Here is a 21570-nt window from a genome sequence, read left to right as displayed (position 1 = left end):
GGGGGTGGGTGCTATGGTGAGGGGTGTTGTAGGCAGAGCCCAGCCCCCATCCTGTGAATCACCCCGATAAAGGGATACCCCAATAAAGGAGAGAGAAGGATAAGAAGAAGAACAGGAATTCAGGACTAGCAGAGAATACACAGTGAGATCCTGTCTGAAAATAAGGAAGGGAGGGAGGGATAGCAGGAAGGAGGGAAGGTAAGGAGGGCTGATTTGAGGGCTCAGATAACAGGTTATCTGGGGAGCCTTCACAGTGGCACTGTAATATCTATGACGGTAGAGGCCCTTCCTTTCCTCTCTCCTCTCTCCACTGAAGCATGCGTTAAATTAAAAAACAAAAGCCTGACTTTGCAGAGCAAGAGCGATATGCATTCCCTTTTTAATAACCTTGAATTTTTATGGCACGGTTTTCAAATTAATTTCTTTTTTAAGAGCATCTTTGGGGGGTTGGGGATTTAGCTCAGTGGTAGAGCGCTTGCTTAGCAAACGCAAGGCCCTGGGTTCAGTCCCCAGCTCTGAAAAAAAAAAAAAGAAAAAAAAGAAAAAAAAGAGCATCTTTGGGGTCCTATCTAAGTGATATGCCTCACCGCCTCCCCCAGCATCCATATCCTCCACACAGTGGTGCAACCGGCTCATCTCTAACGCTTTTTAAAATTGTTCCAAAAGAAAAGTCAAACCCCAGATAGACCACGTAGATAGTTCCTCAAGCCTTCCTCCCTCGTCTCTCTATCTCTGTATCTTGTACCAGACGCATCATCTGTAGCTGTTCTGTTATGATAGTGTGCACCTAGAATGTATCATTTCTGGCTGTTTCCCCGTGTTTATTTCAGTGGCGTCAACCACAATCTCTACCGTGAAGTCATTGCGGTTCCCTATTCCAGAACTTAGAAACACAAAGAACATTTTGCTGTCCATGTGTTGTTCTCTACTGCCTCTGCTGCTACTATGTATGGCTAACATTTTCTGGAAACGTCAATGCTACATCACCGAGGTCATGATCCTTTAAACGTTAAATATTTAAGAGGGGTCTTCTAAAATCGAGGACCTTGTCCTTCATTCTAGGGTTTTCCTATCAAATTCAGACAGTTTGAGATCCATAGGATAGTACTGTCAGCTATATTATTTCTAAATGTCAATGTCAATGGTCAACACAATTCTGCCTAGGAATGCCATTGCATCATTTAATGGTCACGTGACTTTACTCTTCTTCACTTTGTAATAGCTTCTGGGCCTTTTAAACGAATGGATGGATTAATTAATTGCTTTGGGAAGTTTTTCATGACTGAAGTGTTTGTTTGGCTTGGTTTGTTTTTTTTTTTTTTTTTGAGAGAGAGAGGCGTTCTCTGTGTAACCTTGGCTGCTGTGGAATTCATTCTGGAGACCAGGCTGGCCTCAAACACAGAGATCCACCTGCCTCTGCCTCCCGAGTCCTGGAATTAAAGGCATGCAACACCACTGCCCTGCCTTAGCTGAAGTTTTATTTTGTTTTGTTAGAATGAGCTTCAAGGGGGATTTGCCTAGCCATGCTAGTCAGGTTACTTCATGTGGTTTCATGCGGGAATTCATGGGACATACCCCATGATGCTGACTTTGCTCAGTTGTTTAAGACTTTTTTTTTTTTTTTGATTCTTTTTTTCGGAGCTGGGGACCGAACCCAGGGCCTTGCGCTTCCTAGGTAACGCTCTACCACTGAGCTAAATCTCCAGCCCCTTGTTTAAGACTTTTTAAAAAGGATTTTTTAAAAAAAGATTTATTTATTTATTTTCTATGAATATACTGTAGCTGTCTTCAGACACACCAGAAGAGGGCATCAGATCCCATTACAGATGGTTGTGAGCCACCATGTGGTTGCTGGGAATTGAACTCAGGACCTCTGGAAGAGCAGTCAGTGTTCTTAACCACTAAGCCGTCTCTCCAGCCCCTGAAAAGGATTTTTAAAATTCGTGTGTTTAGTTGTTTATGTGGGAGGCATGCTGTGCTGCGCTTGTGGAGCTCAGAGGACAGCTTGCAGGAGTTGGTTCTCTCTTTCTACCAGGTGGATACAAGGAATGGAACTCGGGTCATTCTGATTGGTAGCGAGAAATTTCTAATTACAGAGGTTATGGGATATGTGTTTCTGAGTGAGACATTTGCAGAAGACAAACCTTTGCCTTTCCTCTCCTCGACGTTTTTCTCTGCTAGGGTGGTGATGATGTCATGGCCTGCGTCCATGATGACAATGGCAGAGTCCGAATACAGCACTTCTATAACGTGGGGCAGTGGGCAAAGGAGGTTCAGAGAAATCCTGCCCGAGACGAAGAAGGAGTTTTTGAGAACAACCGTGTCACCTGTAGGTTTAAGCGCCCTGTGAATGTTCCCAGGGATGAAACAATTGTGGATCTGCACTTGAGTTGGTACTACCTGTTTGCCTGGGGTCCGGCCATTCAGGGTAAGCCTACATTTCAGCCTCTGTTTTGAACACCAGTCCCCACCTCCCCACCGTGCTTTCGTTCACGGTTACGTGGAGTCCCACTGTGTATGCGGGAGAGTCACAACCACATCGAGTTTCTGTAAGGAGAAGAGAATGCGGATACTCCCTTTGGAAGGTTCTGAGGAACTTACAATGCAAAGGGTCACCTGACAGAGTGCGCACAGGCATAGTCCCATGTGTCACATAGTCACATGTGTCACAGCATGTGACACAGCATGTGACACAGCATGGGATGGGCAAGCACTTCATGAAGCAGTCATACATCTGCTGTGGAGTGCAAATATTTCTATTCGCTCCTCACCCCAGCCTGCAGAAGTCTGGATATCATTGCCCTCATATTAGAGTATAAGAAACTCACCTGTGGTAGACAACCAGTCAATGGTAGAAATAGAACCCAATTCCGGGTCTTTCGGACTGGAAAGTCAGTGAACTCTTAACCACCATCCTTTTAATAAGAAAATACTAAAAAGAAAAGAGTTTCTAGAGATTTCTCTAGAGCTTGACAGCGCGCATTAATTCCTATGGTCCCAAATCAATCAAAACACGATATATTTATATTTTAGCCCATCAATCCTCAGATGTTAAGGTGGATGACAATTCCCCCAGCTATATTGGTAAGTCAAGGCTTCTGCAGGTTAGAGGTCAGGGCTGAGGCTCTGTATCCCTATCAAGTTCCCCGATGATGATGATGCTGCTGGGCTGTGGATGATGTCACTTCCTCTGCCAAAGCTCTCTGGTCGTTTCCCATCAAAGGCCCAAGGGCATCATAAGAAACCTTTCAGAAGTTGCCTAAATCAAGTCATCTTATGAGCCTGCTACCTGGGCAACCCAGTGGCCTTCCACCTAGTGGCCTGACCAAGAGTAGTGAATGCTTCCTTGTCTTTTCTTTTTTTCCTTTTTTTTCTTTTCTTTCTTTCTTTTTTTCTTTTCTTTTTTTTTGGATAAAGGGTCTTCTTCTTCTTCATCATCTTTATTAACTTGGGTATTTCTTATTTACATTTCAATTGTTATTCCCTTTCCTGGTTTCCGGGCCAACATCCCCCTAACCCCTCCCCCCCCCCCTTCTAGATAGGTGTTCCCCTCCCCATCCTTCCCCCAACAATTCCGTTCACTGGGGGTTCAGTATTGGCAGGACCAAGGGCTTCCCCTTCCACTGGTGCTCTTACTAGGCTATTCATTGCTACCTATGAGGTTGGAGCCCAGGGTCAGTCCATGAATAGTCTTTGGGTAGTGGCTTAGTCCCTGGAAGCTGTGGTTGGTTGGCATTGTTGTACATATGGGGTCTCGAGCCCCTTCAAGCTCTTTCAGTCCTTTCTCTGAACTGGGGTCCTGTTCTCAGTTCAGTGGTTTAATGATGGCATTCGCCTATGTATTTGTTGTATTCTGACTGTGTCTCTCAGGAGAGATCTACATCCAGTTCCTGTCGGCCTGCACTTCTTTGTTTTTGCCCTTTCTTTGAGCCAACCACCTACTCTGTTGCTCAGGCTAGAGCAATCCGTAGTGTATGGCACCACACCCAGACGACATCTGTCATCTGTGAGTTCAGCAGCTTTATCTGATCTCCCCACCCCACCCCCCATTTCTTTCCATTGATTTAGAAAGTACATAATCTCCCCTTGGCCTTCTCCCCTTCCCACCCATTGCCACTGGGTAAAAGCACTGGATGCCTCTACATTGGTAGTACCTTTCCATTCATCTGCTGCTTTCCCAGAGTCACCCCACTGGGTCTGCAATGGTACCTTCAAGCCCTGTTAGTGTCCTGGGAAATAAATGATATTTTAGCTTGGAGAGATGAATTCATTTCAAACAGTAAGATTGCTATCTGAAATTCTGAGTTTTTAGTACCCGTCTGCCCCATGGTAGCTGTGTAGCCTGTTAATCTAAATCTGAACTTCATTTCCTTATACCTAAAGTGGGGGTAATGATAATACCTGCCTCACACAGTTATTAGCTAGTGGGTGAAGATAAGCATGGGGAATTGCTTTAGCAAATTGAAAAATGCTGCACAGGAGTCCCAGTCCATCTGTGGGAGATTTTACTGAGACTTCCAGTGTGTACATTCGTCCCTATAGGTAACGCATAAATTAGAATTCAGTGTGAGTTTTATGGTGATACTACTAATAAAGCAATCATAAATAAGAGTACACTGTAGTTAGTCGTATAAAATGCCATCTTTTTCTCTTTTTAAAAATATCTTAGCTAGGAAGCGCAAGGCCCTGGGTTCGGTCCCCAGCTCCGAAAAAAAGAACCAAAAAAAAAAAAAAATATCTTAGTAGGCCAGAGAGACGGCTTGGTGCTTAAGGGCACTGACTGCTCTTCCAGAGGCCAGGTTCAAATCCCAGCACCCACAGGACAGCTCGAGACTGTCTGTAACTCTAAGATCTGACACCTTCACACAGACATGCATGCAGGCAGAACATCGAGGCACATAAAATGAAAATAAATAAATTTAAAAATATCTTGCTGTCTCAAACTACATTTTTGAGCTGCAGTTGAAAAGCAGTCATTGAAAGCAGAAAGAAACCTTGGATAACGGGGACTCATATGTTCAGAAGGTCGTCCTCTTAGAGTCTGGCATCCGAGATTTGGAGGGATCCATGTTCGTCTGGGTTTGCTTGATAAGCTCTCTCCGGGTTCTTTTCTCACTGTTTCCAGACAAAACAGACCTATCCCCACCCACATGGCCGCTGCCTCCTTGTTTCCTGAGAGTTTTAACATCTGTCAGTTCTTTTCCTGTCTCACAGAGGCATAAACTTTGGGCTAAATCTTGAAGGAATAGAAATTCTCTTTCCCTAGAGAAAGCCATGAACTGGAGGTTCATGGCATAGCCTAAGAGGCCAGTCAAGGGCCATTGGGGACTGTCCTTAGGCATAAGGTAAGTGGACCCTGTGGGGAGGGACCTCCCTGCCAGTTGGGAGAATTTGTGTAGGAGGAAGCTGGAGTGGATGCTCAGTACCACTGTGTCTGGCAGAACTCCCAGAGAAAGGACTGTAAAAACCCTACTTGGTGCAGATCAGACTGGTGGTACAGACCTATACATTCAGCTGCTCTGGAGGCTGAGGCAGAAGGATCACAAAGTTCAAAGCTTGTTTGGGCTACCGGTGAGTTCAAGACCAGCCTGACAAGTTTATTGAGACCCTATCTCAAAATAAAAGCAAAACTAAAAGAAAGTTGGCAAGCTGGAGTTATATAGCTCAGTGGTAGGTGTTTGCCTAGCATGTTTATGGACTAGACCTGGGTCCAAACATTCCAAAAACCTTAATTAAACTCTAATCCCAGGGTAGCCTTTCCATCGAACTCTCATGTCTCAGTTTCCCTAACCCAGGCTTAATATGTTTTTTTTTTTTCAGGAAGTCAGACATGACTAATCAACTTTGCCTCAACAAGAATTTTTTAGCATTTCTTTTTTTAAACTTTAATTAATTTATTTATTTTATATCCTGATTGGAGTTTCACCTCTCTCTTCTTCTCCCAGGTCTTTCCCCCCCTCCTCCCCTCCCTCAATCCCCTCTCCTTTTCTTCTCAGAGAAGGGGAGGCCTCCCATGGATATCAACCCACCTTGGCAAATCAAGGTGCAGTAGGACTAGGCTCATCTTCCCTATTGAGCCTAACTAGGCAAAGCAGACCAATCCAAAAGGGGTTCAAAGGCAGGCAACAGAGTAAGAGACAGCCTCTGCTCCAGTTGTTAGAGGTCCCACATGAAGATCAAGCTGCACATCTGCTACATAAAGAAAACAAAAATCGGACTGGAGAGATGGCTCAGCGGTTTAAGAGCACTGACTGCTCTTCCAGAGGTCCTGAGTTCAAATCCCAGCAACCACATGGTGGCTCACAACCATCTGTAATGGGATCTGTTGCTCTCTCCTGGTGCATCTGAACACAACTACAGTGTACTCATATAAATACATAAATACATAAATAAGAAAGAAAGAAAACAAAAATCTTGCTGGGCATGGTGGCACATGCCTTTAATCCCAGGATCAGGAAGGCAGAGGGAGGCAGATCTGAAATCCAGGCTAGCCAGAGCTACACAGAAAAACCTTGTCTCAAAAAAACATAAAAAGAAAAAGAAAAAGAACTCTTGGTTCAAGCAGTTCTCTTGCCTTAATCTTGCTGGAATCTGCAACCACAGATGTGCAGCATAGCAGATAGCTTGAAAAACTTAGCTTCTTACGATTTCTCTTCCATCAGTTTACTTCTTTGGTGCTGAGGATTAAACCCTCAGATGGGAGGCGTTCTCCGTGCCGCTGACCCGTGCAATCAGTCCTTAAGCATTGTACACACAGAATCTCCTTCTTCAACTGGTAACCAGGTGGAAAAAAGCCCCATCCAAGGACTTGTTACATTACTCATTCTTTCCAAACCGTTCTTCCCGGCTCTTCTTGAAAAACCACTGCCATCTGGCATGCCAATCTCGTTTGGTTAGGGAAGTCCCTCCCCTCCCCCCTCTTTTCCCTTCTTTACTCTCTCCCTCATCCCCGTGATTCAGTCATGTGAGTGTATAGATGAGGTTAGAGTAAGGTATCAAATGTCTTCCTTTATTATGTTCTGCCTATTCCCCTATTTCTTTCCTATCTATCCATCCATCTATCTATCTATCTATCTATCTATCTATCTATCTATCTATCTATCTATCTATCTTTGAGACAGGGTCTCTATACATGGAACTCCCCACTCACTATGGTTCACCTGCCTCCCAAATCCTAGGATTAAAGTACCCTGCTCACCTTACTTCTTGAGATAGAGTCCCTTATGGAACTGGAAGTCGGCCTTTTTGGCTACACAGGCCTGCTGGCCCATGAACTCTTAGACTCTTACCTGTCTTTGATCCCCCCAATGCTCAGGTTCTGGATACATATCTTTGCTCCCCAATACTCAGGTTATGCATACATATAGCCACGCTTGGCTTTTTATATGCGTGGTGGGGATTCAAACTTAGGGGCTCCTGTCCTCATGCTCGCAGAATAAATAGTCCTCCTTATGATGCCACCTCCCTAGCCAAAGGCTGGCTCACTCATGATAGCCCACAGGCAATGAAAGATGGCTTCCACTTATGTGGGAGAATGGTGCTGTCCAGAGTTGCTGATCTGTATCTGCAAGATTTGGGGCTGTGGAAGTAACTCAGTGATAGAACATTTGCTTAGCGTGTTTGAAGCCTTGGGTTTACTACTGCTCTAAAGATTTGAGGATGCCGAATCAATAATGTTTTGCATTAAAAATATAGCCTGCCCCCTCCAAGGCTGGAGAGATTATTCAGGTTAGGAGCACATACTGCTATGGCAGAGAACACAGGTTCAGTTCTGAGTGCCCATATCAGGTCTCTGCACACACACACACACACACACACACACACACACACACACACAGAGAGAGAGAGAGAGAGAGAGAGAGAGTGTTTGTGTTAAAAACAAAATAAATCTTTTAAAAATATTTTTAAAATGTTTCAAAAAATAAATGTTTCAAAAAATACATCTTTTTTCTTTTGAAATTGAGATGTTTGAATATATTAGAGACAAGTAGAAATCCATTCAGTTCATGCAAGTAAATATTAAAACTGGCCACCACAGAACAGAGGGAACAGTAAGTTGTCTGATCTTGGGGTGGCTGCAGATCAATAAGAACTTTCTTTGGGTGTAGAGATTTCTGTGCTCTCCATCATAGGTGTAACTGCAGAGGGTTCTGATGATGGCTTTGTACCGGAATGCAGACCTTTAAACACCGCATATGCATTTAATGTTTCTACCCTTCCACACCGTGCTGCTTTTGATGGGTCCTCCCCTACTTCTGTGTTAAAGGCTCCATCACTCGTCATGACATAGACTCTCCGCCGGCCTCAGAGCGCGTTGTCAGTATTTACAAGTACGAAGACATTTTCATGCCGTCGGCTGCCTACCAGACCTTCTCCTCTCCTTTTTGTCTGCTTCTCATTGTTGCCCTGACCTTCTACCTGCTGATGGGAACCCCTTAACCTCCGCTGCAAGCCACAGGCTACTGAAGCACCTTCAGTATGTGTTTTTCCGCCTGTATAACTTTAGCTTTTATTATCTAAAAACAAGTCATGATTTCAACATTTTTTGGGCAAAAAAAAAAAAAAAAAGAGCAAGTTTAGTTTCTCTCCTACTCAGACAGGGTTGTCAAGGCAACCCTACTTTCAGGAAGTACTTAAGACATTTGCAAACACTTCCAGATACGTTTTCTATTTGAGCTTTACAATGTCTGGGCATTGGCTTCGTAGAACTGCGAGGGCTGTCATACCGATTGGGATTTAAACCCAGACAAAGGGTGCCTTTTGTTGACCCACATGTCTCACAGCCTTGGCTGACGTGATCAGATGACATACAGGAAGGTAGAGGAAACTAGACGTGGAAAGCGTACCTCAAAGCAGTCTTTACTTTTGAGTCGTACTGCACGAGAGGGTTACTTAGCACGTTGTCGTGGAGGACTTTACGGGACGTCGCGGTGTGTCATCAGCCTCTTGAGAACATTTCTGTGGCGCAGAAATGCTTTTAGATTGTCACACAGTTGATGGGGAGTGTGGGGGAGATTCTAGTGATAAGCCAGTGGTTTGTCTTTATCTAAAATATATCCTCAATTAGTGTGTAGTTATGAGAAAACAGTTTTATATCCCTGCTAGGAAAGATTAAAAACGTGAATGTTCCTGAAGATGTAAAATTATTTTAATGATAAAAATAGGAGAATTCTTAGTAGTTAGAATTGGCTCTCTTCTGCTACTGCATTCCACCAGCTAAGGTGTTCGTGGGCGGCCAATGGTGTTCAGATCAGCACACACTGAGTATGATTAAATATCCATTACAACAGACAAGTCATCTTATGGAAACAAGGCAATTTAACCATAGGTCAGCATTTTTAAAGGCTGTAGACACCAGGAGCAAAAATGGGGCAGGGGACCCTAAGGTAAACTTCCCAAAAGTTTATGTGAAAAGTGTTCAATTCCAAGCTTCCTTTTGTCAAATGAACCAGATACTCTTTTAGAGGAAATACCTAAGTTAGCAGCCTTCGGAGAGGAGAGCCTCGGCGGGCGCTTACACTGCTGGGTCGGTCCCATCATGGCATTCCAGAATTCTCTGATTCGTTCCCACTGCTTCCAAGCTGGCTCCCACTTTATAGGCGAGCAATAGCAGGTTATGGTTAATAAGGTCATCTCCGAGATTCACGTCGGTGGTGAAGGTCGCCCCATGGGAAAGTGTTCGGACTCACCTGGGCTAGAGCCAAAACAAAGTAAGTATTGCTACTTCCTGCCCACACCACATTTCAAACTCAAGGTTCTAGTCGGAGGCCCCACCTCAGTACAATTATCTTTTCACCAAGCCCTCTGATCTTTCTTTTGGCTCAAGCATGGCGGGTACACCAGCTTCTCAGCATGCGACGCTGGTTGAGAAGCGAAGGTTGGGAGCGTACAGAGACACCTGTGTTGTAAATAAGAAGCCCGATATTTTTATATGCCTATGTGCACAACAGTCGATCTATAGCTAGCAGAGCCAGTAGAGACAGACTCCAGTTGCCAGGAGGAGCAGAGCGAGTGGTGTCTCCCTCCCACATCCGTTTCCAATCAAGTAACTGCTTCCCCGAGTCTTTTGACTTTGGTGACCAGTTTTGTCTATTTTTTTGCTAGGAACTTTCAGAGTTATCCTTGCCCCTACAGTAACATGCAACTTACTCTACTAAGCGTCGGTCTTCTCTGCTTCAGGACTGCCACTTGTCCCAAGTCTGAGGGGCCTGGAGTTCTTCCAGCCTGCTCTCCTCTCTCAGCTGTGCTGTCTTCCTTCCTGTGGATGATGACCTCATGGAAAAGGCTCTAACTTAAACTCTCTCTTCCTCCAGTCCTCTGGACTAGTTTTAGGACGTACTCAAGTGCTCCTGGAGCCCACTGGGCTTCCTCAGCACACAGGTCAAGCTTTAGTGAAATTGCAGGCTTTGGCTGCTAACCCCTCACGTAGGAGCTATTTCTCAATGCTCACCCTTATGACAGACACTACCTCTTAGGAGGTATACATCAAACTGATGGGCCAAGCTACAAGCCGCCTCGATGTCGTGAGTTTCTTGGAGCCAGAGGAATCTCTATATATACTTTACCTGACTAGCTAATGTTTTTATGTCCTTCCTTGTGATCAAACCGTGTCTTCCAAAAACATACATGACAGAATCCTTAGTGAATGTGTTGGTTTTACCTTTCTGTGGATATCAGTTGGAATTTTCAACAATAAATCATGTGTCCTGGAACAAGAATTTACAGACTAGGGATGTATCACAACAGTTGACCGTCCCGTCAGAGAGCTAGCCACTGATAGACCTGTTGGAGTTAAAGCCGTGTGAACTCAAACTCCTTTCATTCTTATCTAATGTAAGAGAAAGACCTTTACCCCCTCCACTCATTCCCTCTCTTCCAGCAGGGCCTCACAGGCCTCCTCCCAGCCTCCCGACTCCTGGCTGCTGTTATCTCAAGCCTACGCCACCAGATCCGACAGTTGGTTTTCCTTTCTAATATAATGTCTGTCCTGAGGGAGACGCCTGTCAGTGCTTTTTGGTAAAAATGCCCAAGTGAAATATGAGTGGCAGATAAATGTACACTAGTTTAATGCACGTATCTTGCAAGAAGCAGCCTGGGCCAAGGGTGGGGATATGACTCCACCTCATGCAGAGTCTTTCGAGCTTTCACTAAATAGAACCTGCTATCCATTCTCAAGTCAATGGTGTGCCTTCAACTGTCTCCTAGTACTTTACAGCAAGCAGAGGACTTCTTACAGCTGTATTTGAGGAAAGGAACACAACTTTTTTTTAAAAAAACTTTTTCTTTTTTATATTTAAGGTTTATTTTATGCATGTGAGTGCTCTCTGTGCATGTACACCTGCGTGTCAGAAAAGGACATCAGATCCCGTTTAGATAGTTGTGAGCCACCATGTGGTTGCTGGGAATTGAACTCAGGACCTCTGGAAGAGCAGACTGTGCACTTAACCACTGAGCCATCTCTCCAGTCCCCACATTTAACTTTATTTTTTGCTTAAAAACATTTTAGTACCCCCCTGTCTCTCTCCCTCCCCCCCTTTCTTTTCAGCACTGGGGACATACCCAAGGCCTTGTATACTGAACTACAACCCCAGTTTGTTTTAGGACCATTAATGTTTCTCAAACTAATGTGTAGACTGGACATGATTGGAAGAATGCATTAGTTAATTTTTAAACATGACTTTCTTAAAGGCTTGGTCTATCTTACGACACGGAACCCCATATGCTTTTGTTGTCCCACTATAGTCAAACACCCATTCAGAGAACATTTGGAAGCTGCATTCAGTTACCTTGGGTTGGTTTTTGCCCTTAAACAAATGACAAGGTTTGACACCTGAGGGATGGATTTCCATCCCAGCAGAGTTATACTTTCTTGCAATTCAAGTGTGCTGTCTGTATTCGGGATTTTATCTTACGTGGCATTAGCGCTGAAGTTGAACAGCGTTTTCAGTTCTAGCCCAGGATCACTTGTATCTTCTTCTAAAGGGCCAGGTTGTATAGATTTTAACCTTGAACTTGTGTCGCAGCTGTTCTACTCTGCCACAGACAGCTCCAAAAGAAACAAGCATGGCCGCACACTAGTAAAACAACTGGAATTCGAACTTCATACACTTTGCAGGTACCAAAATGATCTGTTAAGTTTCAAAAAGCGATTGGAAAATGTAAAAGAAAAAATGTTTTTAGTTTACAGGCTGAACAGAAACAGGAAGTAGACTGGGCTGGGCTTGTGGACTCTGGTTTTTCACAGTGGCTTTAGTCATGGGCATACTATTTATCTGGTCAGTTGTAAACCCTATCAGCAGTAACTTATTAGCTAGTGGTAAAACTATTAAAGTTGAGGAATAATTTATTTAAAAATGATTTATAGTTGGTTTTCTGCTATAAACAAATAACATCGTAGCATCCTTGTGCATTCATGCTATAATGTGTCTGCTAGAGTTGGCACGGAAGAGGAAACAGTGAAGAACCCGTCTGGGTAGGCCGCAGCTTTGTTTTGCCTGAGGTTTGACAGTCATGAACACGTCTCACTGCTGAACTACTCTTTTGGCGAACATTTCTATGCTTTAGAGTAATGTATTTCCAAGTAGAAATTAAAAAAAAAATATCATTAAGGGCACAGAGTGTTTTATACATGTGACGCCTACATCTCATACAATAAAACAATGCGTGAGAGCCAGCATACTAGGTCACGTGCTGAGGTGACTGTAGTTAACTATTGTACATCCGTACTCTACAAACAACTGCATATTTAGTAGACAGGTTGACTATTTTCAGTGTGTTTATATGTATATACACTTTGTACATATGTGACAGATGGGAGTGTATTTATACATAAACATGCACTTGAGTGTATCCCTGTGAGTGCATGTGTGTACACACACACACACACACACACACACACACACACGCACACCACTAAAGGTTATTGTCAGGGTTAGTTCTTTTTCTGATCTCTTGTATACTTTAAAACCCAGAGATAAAACATTACGTGTTAAAAGCATACTTACCTGTGAATTTTTGGTAATTTAGTTTATAGAAAGGATCCCTAGATCTTTTATTAAGCCTTGACTCACATATTTAGCATTATACAAAGTATTAGGAGCATATATGCATTGTTGCTTAATTTAACTTTTCTCTATGAGTAACTGGCATGTTACGAGGCAGCCTAAACATGTTTTAAGTTGCATTAGTTCTCTCGTTCTATTTCATTATTCAGTGAGCAACTTGAGTAGTTTCATGTTGGATTTCCTTGTGTCTTTATTTAACAGATGACTTGCATATAATTTCCTTTTCCTGAAAATAGTAGTTTAGGGAAATAAGAGCTTAAATATGCCTGGCAATGGGAAAACATATGTAAATCTAGCCTGGGGGAGGGGGCGTGTTCTATTTAAGAATACACCAATGACTGGGGAATATTTTCAGTTTTCTCTCAAATATTTGCTATTAGGTGAGAGTAACCACTCAGTCCGATTCTTCTGGAATGTAATCATTCTCTCAGTTTGTTGAATGCTCAGTGGGTGTGGCACTCGCCCAGGTCATTAGACTCTTTGCTGCTTCATCGAATGCCCTGGGCCCTCAGCCCCGGAAGAGAGAATGCAGCTTCTCCACATGCCTTATTCCCCCTGAGGCATCGACATGCTGGAACAGTCTGACTCCAAGTACTAATACAGTTTTTTTGAGACTGTCTACAAAATACTATTTTGTTAAAACTATGCCTTTAAATAGACACTGATGGGTTATATTTGTTTTATAAAAAGTTGTATACCTAATGTTCAACTGTGATTGATTTTGAGATTATATATAAATGTATATTTATAAGCCTGTCTTATGTGGATTTTTACTCTAAGAAGTGTGGCGCATTACTAATAAAGATATGGGTTTCTGTTTCTGTAAAGTCATTGTAGCAACACTCCTAACTGCTACCTGAACGATGATTCCACTCACCGGCCACCATACATACTTTTATCTATAGAATATTAAGTTATACTCAGAATGTATTAACCAGGATGAAACTTTAAGAACGGAAACTCTCAACATAATTTGAAATTCTTCCTGTTGATGTAATTAAAACTAGTTTATAATTCCTTATTGCTTTGTTCTGGCGCACTTTTTTAAAAATTTTCTACTTCTTTTGTTTGTGTGTTATTTACTTGGAAAGTTTTTCTTTTCTCCGTTCTTCCCGAATCGTTATAGAACTCAGGAAAGATGGCAACCTGTCTTGTCTAAGAGGAAAGCTGTGTTGCTGAAGTCCCCAAAACTTATGTAAAAATGGGTCTAGGGAAAACTTCAGTTTGACACTGTATCAAGAAGTAAATGGCAGTCTAGAGTCCCATTTCAAGTCTATCAGCCGTTTTACTGCATATATCTGGCTATAAGACTTTCGGTTAAAAGGTCCTTATTGGTCACTAAAGCTTAGTGTCACTGAAGAACAATAGAGGGGTTGCTGAGGTGGTTCAGCGGTCAGCACGCTGGCTGTCACGCCTCATGACCTGAGTGTGGTCCACAGAGGCCACCCAGTAGAAAGAGAGAGCTGAATTTCACACGTCATCCTCTGACCTCCATGTGCTTGCCTGTGCGCACACACACTAAGTAATTAGATGTGGTTTTAAGGGGGACGAATAGGTAGAGGCCAGCGAGTCTTGAGGAGGAAGAGAAGTTGCAGTAGCTGAGCTCCTGATTTTCCTGGGACTGATGGTAGCTACGGTGATTCAGAGAAGCTCTCGTGTTGTTGAAACCCAGAGCAGTGGGTCCTCCCCGAGCTTGCAACCAGGAAAGCAGCCGGGGATACTGCGGTTAAGATTTCAGTGGACTGGATGTGTTCCCTTAGTATTTCCATGCTGAAACTATAAACTTCACTGTGGCAGCAGGGATTTGGCATACTGGGTGGTGGCGGGGAAGCCTTTGGGATGAGATTAGTGCCTTTATAGGAAGGGATGAGGAAACCCTTGTCAGAACTTGATCATCCTGGTTTCTTGGTGCCAGACCTCCTAGCTTCTACGTCTATTGCACCATCTAGTCGAAAGTAATGGGAGAGTAGCCCAAACTGACAGAGACCAAGTAGGCAGAGGATAAGGGGGACCTCCAAGAAAGGAGAGGACAAAGTAAGGAGAAAGATCAACAGGTTGTGTGCCGGCCGGCCCCACCTGCATTTGACAAGCTGCCATGTGTGAACAGATTTCTACAAAGGCAGTCACTTAAAACCACACAGATGGACCATCTCACTCTTCCAGTGGCCAGAGATCTCAGCTGAAGCAAGGTGTTGGCAGGGGCTGTTTCTTCTAGAGGCGTCATATAGGAAGCTTCGTTTTTTTTTTTTTTTTTTTTTTTTTTTTTTTTTTTTTTTTTTTTTTTTGGTTTCTCTTAGTTGTTCATAGCTGCCAGCTTTCCTTCATCTGTCATTCCAACGGTCGTCTGAGCGCTGCCTCAATGGTATGGCACGGTGCTTCATTCTGCGTAGTTTAATCTCCCACTCTTCCTTTGGTAGGTATACTCTGGGTTCTATGTAGCCCCTCTCTACCATAACCTACAAGTGATCTCTTTCTAAAGAGCTTTAGCTTAGCTATAATTGCAAAGTGCTTTTTGCCGTGGCGGGCCACACTCTTTCCACGTTGGAGGTATTAGGTTCCGGATCCTAAGACTGGAAATGAAGGGCAAGGTGGAGGACAGTAGAGAGATGAGGTAGGGTGAGCTAGAGCTGGGTCACAAAGACCTTGCAAGCCGTAACGATATGCTCAGATGCCCGGATGTAGGGTCAAGAGGCTTGGAAAGAGGTCAGTTGGGGTCTTAAGAGATGACACTGGCTGCAGCGTGTGGATCATAGTGCATGAAGGAAGGTAGGTGGAGAGGCCTGTTAGAGCTGAAGCGACACCATCAGAGTGCTGGGTGCACAACTGTGCAATGCACAGGATTGAAAGCATCAGGGTTCGCGTCACCTGTAAGTGAGCGGTTCCATTTAGCTGGGTGAGGTGACACCTATAGTCTCAGCAGGAAGGAGGCTGAAGCTGGAGGACCCCTGAGTTTGAGATTAGCTGAGCCATTAACAAGACAAACAAATAAACCCACAAACAAACAAGATCGTTCAGCAACAAAAATAGATTAGTCTGGGCATTTGACATACACCCACCACCTTCTGCTTTCAGTCTTGTTCAGAGCCACAGCGGAAGGCTGGGTAGCTGCCACTGGGTAGCCTCAACCTTTGGGTGTTGTAGGGCACACAGTCAAGGAAGGGATGGATGGCCCAGTGTTCGAAATCCCAACCCCCTAACATACAAATGTCAGCCATTTCAGAGAAAATGTCAGTCATTCCTCTGAAGCCAGGGGGCCACCACGTAAGGACATTAATGGTTATTCTGTTTCTGACTGTCTAGTTTCTGACATCCAGTCCATTATTTTATTTTATTTTATTTATTTTTTTAGTTTTTTGAGACAGGGTTTCTCTGTGTAATAGCCCCAGCTGTCCTGACTTGCTTTGTAAACGAGGCTGGACTTGAACTCACAGAAATCTACCTTCCTTTGCCTCCTGAGTGCTGGGACAGTCCCATCTTTTTTTTTTTTATTTTATTTTTTATTTTTTTTATTCTATTTTATTTTATTTTATCACAGACTTCAGCCTTCAATGCTCCCCACCACCTACTTTCTCCCAATGGAAGGAGGAAAGAGAAAAGCTACATCATTTATCCTTCCCCCTGAGATTACAAAACAAAACAGGGCTGGAGATGACTCAGCAGTTAAGAGCACTTAAGGCTGTGGCTCCTCCTGGCTCATTCAGCCTGCTTTCTCAAAGCACCCCTCTTCGAAGGCCTCTGCTCTAGTTCCTGATTCCAGGCTCCTGCCCTGACTTCCCTCCATATTGGACCATCATATGCATTAAATCCTTTCCTCCCCAAGTTGCTTCTGGTCATGTGTTTGTCACAGCAATAGAGAACTACAGTAGAACAATGAGAAAGAACCCAGTGGTCTATTAGTAATGTCTGCCAGGTGCAGTATGTGCCATGTATTTAGCACTGATTTACAGTAATTGTTCTTAAAGACATTGTGGTAACTATTCTAACATCACTATTTGAATTTCTATGGTAAGGTAATCATTATAATTGGGTCATTTCATGGGAATCAGAGGCTATGGAAGGTGACAGAACCACTTTCTTGCTGTACAACCTTGGATAAGTTGACATAATTGCTGAGCATCTTTCCTGATTTATTTAACCCAGATGGAAAGCTCCCAGGGCAGGGTTTTGTGGGGTTAGAAAAAGTATGTTGGGCTGGAGAGACGGCTCAGTGGTTAAGAGCACTGGCTGCTCTTTCAGAGGTCCTGAGTTTAAATCCCAGAAACCACATGGTGGCTCACAACCATCTGTAATGGGATCTGATGCCCTCTTCTGGTGTGTCTGAAGATAGCGACAGTGTACTTACATATATATAATAAATAAATCTTAAAAAAAAAAAAAAGAAGTAGTATATGTTAGTAACTCTCATGGTACCTGGTCACAGGGTCATCATGCCTTCTCTCCCATGTTCAGAAACACGGCGTCACCTGCTCACAACCGTGTAGATAGCAAGTGGTGGCTCAGGAAACTGAATGCATGTGTGATCACGTGAGACTTCAGTCTCTCCTGCACTGAGCATATGTAGACATGAACATACAACATTCTAACAAAACCAAGTTCTGAGGATTTTCTTCCTGGTTAAGTGAGTGAACAATACCTACTCCTCTCCTTCACATTGAGGTCTCAATGACAAATCAGTTTTCCAGGTCACCAAAGTTCACTCCAGTAAGTAATACGTTTGTTAGACTTACTTAGCATGGGTGAGGGGTTACAGGCCGGAACATGAGTGACACTAAAACAGAGATTCTAGGAGGTCTGAACCCAAAAATGAACAATGGCTGTGCAGATGAAGCCCCTCTCAATTAACCTTCCTCAGCTCTCTTGGGAGACTCTAAGCACTTTGAGCAGAAGTGCGTACAAATGTCTGGGAAGCTAGACATTCAGTGACCCTTCCATCTTTCTGGAAGGGAATGTCATCAGACAACGAGCCTGGCCAGGACGGTCTCCAAGCAGGTAGAGCAGTCGTCTGAAGATGGTGGTTGCTCTGCTCGGAGGATAGTATTGTGCAACACAAGTACTTAGCACAGGTGGAAGGGTTTGTAGACACTCTTGGAGAACTCTATGACAGGCACATTGCTGGGTTAAGACTCTCCCTGCTGCTGTTACATTTTGAAGGTTGTATTCATCCAGGGGGGAGCGAGTGGGCCACAGATTGCTCAAGAAACAACTCTAGGCAGGGAATCATTTTGAGGGCTCCTGTCAGGGCCTCACCATGTCTTGTTCCCTCCCCACCAAAGTAATTCCAACAGATATAAGGATGAGACAATACCTTGATTCATACAACTGGGGTGTCAGGAGCAGCATGCTCTCAGGGTCAGCTTATTGGCCTGACCTGTTTTATTTCCACTGTATCCAGGGTGCCTAGGAAGCACCGCTGAGGGATTTGTACTTAGTCATGTGATGTCAACAAAGAGAATCTAAAAGCATGGCACATTAGAAGACACACTAGAGCAGATGCCCCATGAGCTTGAGATTTTCAAATTTAGTTCTTAGGTTGTTATCAACCCCAAACATGCACAGCACTCATCTCAAAAGGAGAAAGGATTGATTATGGCCTAGGACTATGCATGCATCCAGGTTGCTCTAATAGGTATACTTCAGCATGGAAGTGGTTACAAGAGGTTTTATTAAAGAATAAAGAAGGTCACTGGGCAGTGGTGGCACATGCCTTTAATCCCAGCACTCAGGAGGCAGAGGCAGATCTCTGTGAGTTCGAGACCAGCCTGGTGTATAGTGCAGTTGGTCTTTGCTACTTTGTCGGTTCTTCTCTTTTCCACCCTTTAGCCCCCAGTTTCACACTTAAATAGGAGAGAAAGAAGAGGAGAAGAGATAGAGAGAGAGAGATCTCAAAATCGTATTTCTTTCTGTTTCTTCTTTGAGCATGACTACTAACAAACCACGAATAACACCCCCTTGCTTGGATGACCAACAACTACCTGCCCCACCACCTGGGGTACTAACATTTATATACTCTCTGAAAAGTTCCCAGAATTCTAAACGTCACACAATCGCAGCAACTACCTGCAGCTGGCAAAACCATGCCTCTACTAGAGCATGAGGCAAATCATAGTCAGCTGCTGGGAAGTAGCCTCATATCCTCCACACCTGGGATTAAAACAAAAAATATTCTTATAGTATTTCTATGGTTTTTTTTAAAACCGAAATTCCAAAATTGTCACTAGACTACAGAGTGAGTTACAGGACAGCCAGAGCCACAGAGAGAAACACTGTCTTGGGGGGTGGGGGTGGGGGACAAAGACATAAATTTAGGCATTAACCAAAAACATTCATAGGGTACAAGTAGGTAAGTTATATCAAAGAAGGGAAAACTCTACAATGTACTTAGATATTCTCTGATGACATTCTTAGCTTTTAGATGGATGAAAGAGCTAAAAATATATAGGGTTGCTAAAAATATATTTTAAAGGTTTTACCTTATGGTCAAAGGATGTTAGGTTAGACACAGGGGTGAATGATAAGTGGCTGTTAAGGGGACTATTAAAACAGCCCAAGATAATTTGGCTTTGCAGTTCTAACTCTCCACGATTACAAAGTTGTCATCAAGTTTTCAGCTGTGCAGTATCTTCCACACAGTAGCCTTTTCTCACTGTGTCTCCCTGCTAGCAACCAGATGTGTGCTTGAAAGTCTCAGTATTATGTAGGAAGCACAAACAGGCCGTTGGGAAAGGAAAGCACACATTCATTCCCTTGCTTGCTATGTTTGGATCTCTTACTCTGGATCATGAATATCCTTTGCTGGGTCAGGTTATAGACACACAGAATGGGAGCAGTTCCAGTCCCTGCTCTCTGGGAGCTCTGTAGGGAGACAGACACATCAACCAGCAACGTTGACAGCAGCATGCTGACTCCTAGGGGAGGTGAAGAAAAACCCAGGGTACAGGAGGCCATACAAATACTTCTCCGTTTATACTGCCTTGGTTTCTTTTCTGTTAAGAGTTCTCTCCTTCAATGGAAATTCTACCTGATGCCTGCCAAACCCTTTTGAGAGGTGCAGCAAGTTCAAGTTCCACTGAGACTTGGGAACAGAGTATAGTACCATGACAGAGTCTCTTCCATTTGCTGAGCTGGGGCCCCAACACAATTCAGGCAACACTCAGAGGCCTTGCGTCCTTTGGTAAAGAGTTCCTTAATGTTTACAGGTACTTAGATTTCATAATCGGAGAGATTTGCTGGCTTCAGGGGGTCATTTGGATGTGCTCTGAGGCCATTTTCTTAGGGAAGCTCGAAGTGAAGTAGCCATTCACGGAGGATGCTTCACCATTGGGTACAAGTGACTGGTTCAAGGCCTGAGTGACAAAAGGCACAGGTGCTCTAAGCTGAGCAGAAAGACCTCTTCGTCCCCTCTGGTTCGGCTCTACAGGGATTAGAAATTTGGGGGGACGGAATGTCAGAAGCACTGCTCATCTTGTGACGGGCCCTAGACTCTTGAGCTTTGAGCACCAGGGTGGCATGGGTGGTGGATGCTGACTCATGGCTCTGAACATGTGTCAAGCACCTCCCACTTCCCAAAATGGTGAAGGTGACACCTTGTTATATAAAGAGCAGCTCAAGTCAATGAATATGCACACTGACAGCAAATCTGACGACTATAATTTGCGATGGTGATATCAGAGGGTCTGAACAAAGTGGTTAAGTAGCTCAGTAAAACGTAAGCCCAACTGCTGCAAACATTTGCTGACTCCAACTCCAAAGACCCCAGACGCTGAAAACCCGTGGCCCCACACTTATGAGCAAGATGGAAAGGAGAGAGGAATTCTTTTTTCTGTTTTTTTTTCTTTCTTTTTCCCCACCACTTACTGAATCCTTTTATATCCAGGACATAGTTAGCAATGTTTCTTCATGTGAAAACTACCACATTTACACTAGAAGAGAAAGAGAAGACACGCTGGGAGTAATATGATGGAATCCTCTCACACTGAGCTCTCAGTAAAGGTGTAAAGGCCGGCGCCCCCCCCCCCCCCCCGCCACCCCTTTTCTCCCTTTCTCCGTTTATGTCTCTTCCTTCTGTCTCTTCCTCAAATAAAAATCCTCTTCCGCATATTTTACAGGAAGCAGGCTTGGATCACAATACTTTTTCCTTCGGGCAGAAGAATGCTGCACTGCTCAGGGTTTGCTCTTTTCCCATAAGCATCCTGTAGTAAGAACTCTGATTTTCATTATACCTCGTCAGAGAGAACATTGCACTGGGGAGCTTTGCTGACCTGACTCCAGGTACTAAAAGCGAAGAGTGGCTGTTTAACACTCTGGAATAGGCACTCCGAGATTTTCGGATTGCTCCCATACTGAGTTCCCACGCTGTATGAGGCACAAACGGTTAATAGCCGCCGCACATTATGGTTCTCTAAGGAACTTTACACAGACTTGAAAGGATCCCCTCGAAAGGTTTAGATCAATTAACATAGGCAGAACCACAGATTAAGGGTCCACAGTGTGAACTGACTTCACCCAC

The 21570-nt window shown here is 43.9% G+C and overlaps 1 protein-coding gene across 2 annotated transcripts in view; it reads left to right on the top strand.

Moving 5' to 3' along the window:
- Nucleotides 1–14085, top strand: part of Frrs1l (ferric-chelate reductase 1-like) — a 34153-nt gene extending 20068 nt beyond the window's left edge. The window contains exons 4-6 of one of the 2 annotated variants that reach the window (XR_015619941.1): nucleotides 2182–2428; nucleotides 8267–9710; nucleotides 10180–14085. Coding sequence is in view for 1 of the 2 variants with exons in the window: in NM_001419637.2 (NP_001406566.1) it covers nucleotides 2182–2428; nucleotides 8267–8439 (420 nt within the window). In the remaining variant the exon portion in view is untranslated. 2 annotated transcript variants of the gene reach the window in all.
- Nucleotides 14086–21570: the final 7485 nt, after the last annotated feature.

The sequence above is a fragment of the Rattus norvegicus genome, chromosome 5 (genome assembly GCF_021556685.1).
Source record: "Rattus norvegicus strain SHRSP/BbbUtx chromosome 5, alternate assembly SHRSP_T2T, whole genome shotgun sequence".
NCBI lineage: Eukaryota > Metazoa > Chordata > Mammalia > Rodentia > Muridae > Rattus > Rattus norvegicus.
This window is presented reverse-complemented; position numbering and strand designations above follow the sequence as displayed.